The sequence below is a fragment of the Lepidochelys kempii genome, chromosome 7 (genome assembly GCF_965140265.1).
Source record: "Lepidochelys kempii isolate rLepKem1 chromosome 7, rLepKem1.hap2, whole genome shotgun sequence".
NCBI lineage: Eukaryota > Metazoa > Chordata > Testudines > Cheloniidae > Lepidochelys > Lepidochelys kempii.
In genome coordinates this window covers 72,552,881-72,562,618 of record NC_133262.1, presented here as the reverse complement: position 1 = coordinate 72,562,618, position 9,738 = coordinate 72,552,881, and the positions used below count along the sequence as shown (strand labels likewise).

Sequence of the window (9,738 nt, the reverse complement as noted above, 5' to 3'; positions counted from 1 at the left end):
ACGTCTCCTGTTCCGCTTTACGACGACCCCGGGCATGTGGCTTTCCGGCCCAAGGAGGCGGGGCGACGGAGGAGCTGTTGCTATGGGGAGAGGGGGAGACATTTTGAGGTGTGTGGCCGCGGCCCCTACCCCCCCATTGGCCTGAGTCCAGCCCTGTGCGGGTCCCTGTTCCCTGTCCGCTCGCTGCTGCCCGGAAGGTCTGGGGCGTGGGAGAGCCGGGCGAGCTGCCCCCGACGCACCTTCGGCAGCAGGAGGATGTGGAGGGGAAGGGCCCCCGCCTTCTCTCCCTTGGGGGCTGCCTCTCCTCCCTGGTGAGCCCAGCGCCGCAGCGCGTTTGGGGGTGCGCGCAGCCGGGGGGGTGTCTCCTAAGCATGAGTGCAGGGGCTGAGTGTGAACCCCCCAGGAAGAGAGTCAGGTTGGCCCCCCCCGCCTCTCCCAGCGGCAGCCGCGGGTCGGAGGAAGAGCAGCCCCCTTCCTTGGACAGAAAAGGGACACTGCAGCCTCCGTCTTCTCTTCCCCCTCTCCCCCGGGAACGAGGGCCCAGAAGCAGCGGTAGTTGCCAAAGCTTGGCAGCCACGGTGGGGAACAAAGGTTTGTGCCACCCGCCTCCTTTTAACCTTCTTCCGTGCATCTCTTTCTGTGGCTGGTTTTCGTCTCTTGTCTGACTGGGGAGAGTCTTTCCCTGTATGTGTGTGTAATTGTGATTCCCTTCCCCATCCCCCCAGCCCCATGTCCATCGGAGAAGCCAAGATTGTACTAAGTGCACAGAGACAAGTATCAGAGTGGTAGACAAGTGCACAGAGACAAGTATGTTGTTCAGTCTTCTGATTGTTTTGTTTGCTTTCATGTACTTAAAATAAACAGGGCAAATGATGTCTTCACTAACTACTCTCTACTAGTCACCACCATGCCTGTAGAAAGAGTTCATTTCCCCCTTTTTTCTTGGAGTTAGGCTTGTTAAGATTTGATACTTTTTATAATCTTTCAGAACATAGTTTTGCTAGGTGTATATTGAGAGCAATAGTTAACCTAGCTAGAAAACTGACCACTTTTCAAATATTTAAAGCGCTATATGCGTGATGAATTTAATGGAGAGAAATGCTTATGTTAAATTATAAGGAATTCACCTGTTTCAGTGGCCAAAAGTTTCTCATGTTCATCCAAATCTGGTCATCCATTGGGATTACAGGAAGTAATGATTGTCAGATTTAAACATTGGAGGCCATTGCAGTGATGAGATTTGGTTGTTGTAGAGGTGAATGGAAAAAGAAAGACAGGGATACGGACAGAGAGTAGAAATGAAGCCAGAGGAGGGAAAGTACTGTACCCCAACAAATTAAGAACACTATGACTTGCAACTGCTGAGTTTCTTGGCTGCTCTGCATGTTTTTATTCCACCAAAACTTCAGATTGTTTACTGGAGTAGCCAAGTTAGTTAAAAGGCTCCAACTAAATGCTTTATGTAGTGGGTTGTTTCAAGGTGAAGATTTAAGTCTTACTGGGTTGTACCATCATATTTGGGGCTTTTTAGCAGCAATCCAGTTATGACAAATACACAGATTGTCAATTACTTTAATATATTTTGAACTTAAAATTCTACTTCAGATTTAGAAATCAGATTTTTTTTGTTGTAAGATTTTGGTTTATAAGAGAGATTCTCTTCTACCTTTCCTTATGTGCTATCTTACCTTCATAATACTAAAATATAAAATAAAATAACAATAAATGGTAGCATTCAGTTACATACACTTGAAAATACAAATTCTAAATTCTGTTCTTCCTAAAACTGGACATGCATTTCAAGAAATTTTCTGGTATGAAAGGATGGGTGGATTGTACATTCACAAAAGAAAAAAGGACTAGATTAACCCAAAAGAGCAAGTTACATACATTCTCTATTTTGAACTTTGGAACAACTGAGTACATAAACTGAGGCTGCTCCAGCTCATTTTTAATACTCTCAGTATTACTAGGCCCATGTTTCATTGTACAATGTGCACCAATTGGCTTTATCAGTCAAGTATATTACGATACTAAAATTGTATGAAGAGCAAGGGAAATTCAGCTTAGTGAGGATGCTGAGGATCTTGCTTCACCCCTTCTTACCTTCTCCCCCTGCCCCAAACATTCTGAGAGTTCAGTGGCTAGAATGTGTCTGTCGGTGTTCACTGCTTGTGGCTATGCGTGCACGACATAGACTGTGTCACCATAGCCCCATATAGTAAACGCAGCCTGAACTGACAGAAGAGGTTTTCCTGTTGGGGTAGGCCTCCCTCAAAATATTAACTGAGTTGTCAGAAACTCTCTTCTTTCAATGTAGCTGCGTCTGCTTTGAGGTTTATGTCGGCATAGCTATGTAATTTTCTATGCCATAGCTACATGGTTTTTTACACCCCTGATCGACAGAGCTATGCCAATATAATTTTCAAGGGTAGACTAAATCTAGCCACTGATCAATAGAGTGGAGCAGTGGTGGCAGTAGAGAAGCAAGATTGACTATCTTAATTTTGCCATTTAAAGATCCAGGATGTGTCTTTTTCCAGTATACTAAAGGTGTATGTTGGTACCAATAGCTAAAGATACAGAAGCATCTAATTTTCCTGTCTGAGAAGTGAATACATCAAGAGCAGCTATATGGGTAAGGTAATTTTCCAACCCATTCCATTGAGTCCAGCCAATTACTTTGTATTCATTGTGAATACTAAGTAGCCAATGCACTGACCCTGCTTTGCAGATAATCCTGGGATGGGGAGGAAGGGGAGGAAAGAAACCTGTGACTGTATCCTAAAAGCAAGCCTGGAGTTTACAGGGAATACAAGAGCTAATTACAGATGTTAAATCTACATGTGTTGTAATATTACATCATTAGTCTGGATCAGGGGTTGGCAGCCTTTCAGAAGTGGTGTGCCGAGTCTTCATTTATTCACTTTAATTTAAGGTTTCGCGTGCCAGTAATACATTTAAAAGTTTTTTAGAAGGTCTCTCTCTATAAGTCTGTATATTATATAACTAAACTATCGTTGTATGTAAAGTAAACAAGGTTTTCAAAATGTTTAAGAAGCTTCATTTAAAATTAAATTAAAGCGCTGATCTTACACTGCCAGCCCGCTGCCAGCCTGGGGTTCCATTCACCTAGGCCGGCAGCAGGCTGAGCGGGACCTGCAGCCGGGACTCCGGCTGGAAGGGGCTGGCAGCCAGAACCCCAGACTGGCAGTGGGCTGAGCGGCTCAGCCCACTGCCGGTCTGGGGTTCCATCCGCTGGCTCCTGCCAGCAGGGTCCCAGCTGCCGGCCCCTCTCAGCCCACTGCTGGTCTGGGATCCCGGCCCTTCCCACATAGAGTGGATACCTACCTTCTCCCTGGTTCTAGCCCATTCTCTTCCTCTCTCTCTGCACTGAACTGAGGGTGGGAGTGCACCGAGCACAGGGCTGGGGGTGAAGGAGCAGGCTGGGGGTTAGGATGCAGGGTGAGGCCAGGAGCTAGAATGTGGGAGGGGGCTCAGGATTGGGGCAGGAGGTTTGGGTGTGGAGTACTTACCTGGGCAGCTCCCATTTGGTGCGAGGGGTGCAGGTGGGAATGTGGGGGGGGCGCAAGAGCCAGGGCATGGGGTGTGGGGGGTGCAGGAGTCAGGGCAGGGGGCTGCAGGTGTGTGAGGAGAGTGCAGGAGTCAGGGCTGGGGGCATGTGAGGGGGTACAGGGGTTAGGGCAAGGGGCTGGGGGGTGTGTGGGGGGTGTAGGGGTCAGAGCAGAGGGCTGGGGGTGTGGGCTAGGGTTGTGGGGGTGCTCCCAGCCCCCTGCCCAGAGCGGCTCAAGGCAGGGGGCTGGAGGGGATATGCCCTGTTTTCAACCCCCTTCTCCAAGGCCCCATCCCCACCTCTTCTCCGCCTCCTCCCCAGAGCAGCAAGCGTGCTGCGGCTCTGCTTCTCCCCCTCCCTTGCAAGGGCCATCAGCAGGGAGGGAGAGGAGGAGGGGCAGGAACGCAGCATGCTGGGGGAAGAGGTGGGGGAGGGGGGAGCTCGCCTGCCCTGCAGCAGCAGCTGGCAGGATCAAGCTTCTTCACCCAGCCCCCACTGGGGGGATGGGGGCAGAGAAGAGCGGGCCGGGGCGGGCAGGATTTTTAATGGCCTGCTACTGTCTGCTGGGGTCCTGGCCTCGGTTCGGCAGCGGGCTGAGCGGGGCTGGCGGCTGGGGCCCGGCAGGCAGCAGCATGCCATTAAAAATCAGCTCGCGTGCCGTCTTTGGCACGCGTGCCAAAGGTTGCCAACCCCTGGTCTGGATGATACCTGAAGCAGGTATGGTAATGAAAACTTAATTTAGATGTTTTACTTGTAGCTAATGGAAAATGTAAACTTCATAGTTTTTGGTAATATTGCAGTTTGTGTCATAATATACATATTATGGTTTTTCAGTTTACAAACAAAGGACAATTACCACTTGGATGGAGAATAAAGGACCCAAGACAATAGAGTTAAAGAGGTAAAAGCTATAATATAAACTTCTTGAAAGATATTTTTTAATTAATGGAACAATTCTTTTAACTGTCTCTAAAGAGGATTTGGGTCAGAAGGTTTATTATAACTTACTAACACAATCATTTTATTCTGGAATAGAAGTAGGACTATTGTAGATACGGCTCTGCTTTCATTGTGGTATAACATAGAGCATTAATAAATCAAAGCTCTTGTTGTAATCCTGTTTTCAGCAAATAGTTTTGCTGTTCCTACAGCTTTTAAGATCATATTCAGTTCTGATATAAGGTGGTGCATCTCCACTGACTGTGATCAAGTTGTAGCTGCTCAAATCTGGGTTTAGTTTGGAACATACTCTTCTTGCTGAGTATGAATGCCCAATCTTGCATTCATAAACTTATTCATAGGCTGGTGTGACAGCATCACTATTACAAATAAATGTAAACTTGATGTACAATCTTCATCTTTCTGCTGGTACAAGCTATTAAGTATACTATCTAAAACATAACTAAACCCACAAAGGTTTAATTTATGTGGTATCTGGCATGAAGTAATATTAGGCAATCTTTTCGGCAGAAAATAATAACCATTCCATTCTCATAATTATCATGTCAACAGATTTATTTTTCACAATAACAAAAAAAAAGCACTGGAAAAGAAAATTGACAGCCATGATGATAAAATAACCAGCAAAAGCAAGGAAATTCTATTAAAGTGATTGATTAAGTGGTGCCCGTTGTACCTGCATATTACAGGGCCTCAGATTGCTATGTGATATCATGCGCCATACATGGTGAAATACTTGACACAAAAAGGTGAATGGAATGAGAATCTTTATTCCAAATTCCCTTTCTAGCTGTGGCTCTAATGTGAGGCCTCTAAAGGGACATGATCAACTTGAAACCTAGTCAGTATAAAAAATAATGAAAAAGTAGGAATGGTACATATATCTGTTCCATAGTCCTTCTGCCAATTTTTATGACTTTTGCTCCTATTTTAAAGACTTGCACAAAGAGGGAAAATTCTGTCTCTGCAAGCCGTTCTACCCAGGTAGAGTTCTGTGCCCACATGAAGCTTGCAGGATGGGGTCCTGACTTTCTCTGTAGTGGAAACTGACACATTGGATATATATAAATGCTGCCAAATATACAAAATAAACAAAAACAAAGTTTTTTTTCCCCACTAGTCTCTTTCAACTATAGTCAGCATAGGTGTTACTTTTAGCAATACGTTGTTTAAAATTCAGATAGAAGGTTGGTTTTTTTTAAGTTGACAGTGTCATTTCAGTATTTCTTGAGAAGTAGACAGTAATATAATCAGAAATATCAGTGAGTAGAGAAACTGATCTAGGTATACAGATTAATGGAGGTGGATGTGAATATTGTAAGATGAAAGCCACTAAACTCTTTTTAGTTGTAACTGGTGTTCTTGTAGCTTCTGCGCTTTCAGTGTCAGGTCTTGAGCAGTGAGTCATTTATCCTGTTTATTTGTATTGCTTAGTTCATAGTACACAACAAGTAATCCATTTATTCATCCATAGTATCTTCTAAGAACAGCAGAATCTTATCATTTGTTGAGGTGGCTGCTGATTTTCAGTAGCTTATCAAAATGTGTTTAGTCAAAGAGTTCATAAACTGTAACAATCAGTAATTTCCCTTTTTTATCTTTTAGATGATGAAAGATTAGGGAAATACCCAACAAAGTACTGTCTAACATTTGATATATGTTACTTATAGACAATTCTATTATAGAACCTTCTATTTGAAGATCTTAAAGTGCTTTATTAACATTTGTTTAGTTTTACAGCATCTCTTTGCTGTAGGTATGTATTTTTATACAGATTTACAGATGAGCAACAGAGAAAGGTGAAGTGACTTGCCCACTGCTGCTTGGGTGCATGCTGGGAATATAAACTAAATCTTTTGATTCACAGGCCTGTTATTTAACCAGCAGATCATGTCTCTGTTCAATCTTAGTGTAATATTTAGTCTAGAACTGACTTAGTTGTAAAATAATAAAAGATTTAGTAAATATCATTTTTTATTAAACTGCAGACTGTTTAGGACTGCTGCATCCAAGAATTATTATACATAAATGTATAAACTGAATGTATGTGGAGTGGGAGTAGAGGTATATACAACATTGGTGAGAAAACAACTAAATTACTATGTCCCGTTCTGGTGTCCACACTTTTTTAGAAGTGTGTAAGAAAATTGCTGAGTGTTCAGAGAAAAGGTACAAAAATGATTTGTGGTCTGGGAAACATGACTTAAATTTAGCTAGTTAAATCATATTGTATTTAGATTATCAAAAACAAGGTTAAGAGATGAGTTGATTGTGGCCTCGAATTACCTATACTGAGAGAAAAGAGACCTCATTTAGGAGGGTCTTTAAGATGGCAGAAAAGGCATAACAAGATACTTCCAATTAAATTTTTCTAAGATGCAACATTTTAACTGTGAAGATAATTAACCACTGGAACAGATGACTGAGAGAAGTAACTAATTCATCATCTCACTTGGAACCTTTAAAGGGAGACGTGTTATCTTTCTAAAACAGGGGTGGCCAACCTCTGGCTCCGGACCCATATGTGGCTCTTCAGAAGTTAATATGCTGCTCCTTGTATAGGCACCAACTCCGGGGCCGGAGCTATAAGTGCCAACTTTCCAATGTGCCAGGGGTTGCTCACTGCTCAACCGCTGGCTCTGCTACGGGTCCTGCCCCCACTCCACCCCTTCCCACCTCCTCCCCTGAGCCTGCCATGCCCTCACTCCTCTCCCTCCCCCCCAGAGCCTCCTGCATACCGTGAAACAGCTGATTGGGAGGTGCGGGGAGGGAGGGCGAGGCGCTGATCAGTGGGAGTGCTGGTGGGTGGGAGGTTCTGGGAGCTGGGGGGTGGGTGTTGATGGGGTGGCTACTGACACATTACCGTGGCTCTTTGGAAATGTACGTTGGTGAATTCTGGCTCCTTCTCAGGCTCAGGTTGGCTACCCCTGTTCTAAAAGATATTCTCTAGTTTAGCTGTAAGTTATTGGACTTTACTGCTGGTGTTACTGGGGTAAAATTCTGTGGTTTGTCTTACATGGTTGTAGTAGTCCCTCTGGCCTTTAAATCTACAAATAAGAATTTCACAAGAAACAATTAAACCCAGCTTTTTACATCTTTTCTTCCACAGTTTGCAGAGCAAAACTAATAACACAGGAGCAGATCCCAAGATGACTTCTGTTAAAAAGGATAACTTGTGTGAGCATGATGTTAAAAAGCTGGAGAATACTTGTCCACAAAGCTATCCAAGAAAATCCGTGGAAACGAGTACAAAATATGTAAATCTGCCACAGACTGGAAACCCGTGTAAATGGGAGGCAGAGGGGCCGTGCAGAGATCAGCCATCAGACACAGAGCCTGTCAAAGGGACCTGGTCTGGAGATCAGTTTAAAAATGCCAATATTGATCAAATGCACAAAACTGGCAAGCAGGTTCACAGAGTTAGTGAAGAAAATAGTGACAATTGGACTCACAGGAAATTATCATCAGGCAGGTCTGTGAAGATGGCAAATAGAAAACATCCATCAAAAGACAGTGAAACAGAAGGAAAAGTGACCTCATGTAATCCACAGCAGCTAAAGAGCTGCAATCCTGTCCATGTAGTCTGTGTGACTAGTGAGCAAGATGAGGTGGATGTAGTTCCAGAAAGCCCACTTTCAGATGTTTGCAGTGATACCTGTGTATCTGATATTGGAGATACAGGAAAACTGAACAAATATCAAAGTAGTTCAGGAGATTCACATGCTTTTGAGAAAGAAAGTGAACCTGAGTCACCAATGGATGTAGATAATTCTAAGAATAGCTGCCAGGGCTCAGAAGCTGATGAAGAAACAAGTCCATTTCTTGATGAGCAAGAGGATGTTGACACATCAAAAGCTGCAAGCAAATCTTCCAGGTTTCAGCGAGGGAATGCTGACCTGGAGTTGAGAAAGTCACCATTTTCTTCCAAATGTTGTGAAGGTGCTCGATATAACCTCCATTTTGAGGGGATGGGTGACTCTGTCAAAGAGGACGAATTGCATACAAAGTCATATGGGATCTCTCCTGCTCTTTCATCAGAATGCAAAGGTGCAAAACACTGTGGGAAGAAGGACTCGAAAATCACTTCCCATTTCATGAGGATACCCAGAACAGAGGAGAAAAGGTAACCTCTTCCTTCTTTCCCTTTTAAATATATTTCTCTTCAGTAATAGCACAGTAGACTTTTATTATCCTTTAAGCAGTTTTGCAAAATTGTACATAAAAGTGAAGAAACCATTGATTTTAAAAATAGCAGATGAGTTAAAAAATGTTTATATAACCTTCTTTCAAGGATACACAATGACAGCTTGTCTTGTGCCATTTGTAGAACACAGAAGAAATATTAAGGTCAGGAATTAATACTGACCTTCTAAAGCCAGAGTACTGAAAGGGCTTCTCTGTATATCTTGTTAAGAAATAGTTTAGAATAATGAGATTTTAATACATGGTGGCACAGGACATCATTGACAAAGAATAGCTTTACTATTCATTGTTTAGTAAATTGTGTAATAGCAAGATCCTTCTAAAATAAAGAGGTGGTATGTATTTTCTTTTGATATATCTTGGCAAACGAGTACTGTGAGTTGTGGAAATACTTCTGAATGTTATATATATGAGCTTGAATACAAGTGAATTTTTCTTTCTAAAGCATTAGTATGATTATAGGACCAAATTAAATTCCTAGTGTAATTCCATTGAATTCAATAGATTTATAGCAAGGATGAATCTGGCCTACTGATCTGTGACACAATCTAATACAATTTATTAGCTTTGAAAGAGATCCAGTGGACCAATTCTTAAATACATGGATAATCTATTTTTGAGGTGTTTGGGTAAAGAATTTAAGCCATTGATCAAGAAGATTTCCTTCAAACTTCAATTGTTCCTTTGTCAATGATCTATATTAAAAATAAGTTAGATTTTTGTGTGCGCATTCATCTAATGGCAAAGAAGGCACAAGCTACAAAATTCAATCAGAACACATGGGAGAAAGGGGCTTTTGTTTTTTTGTTTTTTTATTTGTTTTTTCAATGCTTACATTACTCAGTTAAACAAACAAACAAACCTGACTTAGTTTTGCTCAAACTTACCAAAATATTTACCCTTGGGTTAAGACCAATATGGAAAATTTCAGTCCAGAAAACTTTGAGAAAGATATTCATAATTGGGAAATGTAGTGGTGATGGTGCTTGCTGTTTGTTTTT

At 42.6% G+C, this 9,738-nt stretch overlaps 1 protein-coding gene across 8 annotated transcripts in view; it reads left to right on the top strand.

The window, feature by feature from the left end:
• Nucleotides 1-10: 10 nt before the first annotated feature.
• The window catches only part of PARG (poly(ADP-ribose) glycohydrolase), a 126,961-nt gene continuing 117,233 nt past the window's right edge, over nucleotides 11-9,738 (top strand). For 2 of the 8 annotated variants that reach the window (XM_073353303.1, XM_073353305.1), the window contains exons 1-3: nucleotides 28-591; nucleotides 4,409-4,475; nucleotides 7,644-8,657. In XM_073353303.1, the coding sequence (XP_073209404.1) occupies nucleotides 372-591; nucleotides 4,409-4,475; nucleotides 7,644-8,657 (1,301 nt within the window). In that variant the 5' untranslated portion in view covers nucleotides 28-371. Of the gene's footprint in view, nucleotides 592-622; nucleotides 808-4,129; nucleotides 4,292-4,408; nucleotides 4,476-7,643; nucleotides 8,658-9,738 lie in introns of those variants that run through there. The other 6 variants (XM_073353306.1, XM_073353302.1, XM_073353307.1 and 3 more) reach the window with 6 other exon arrangements.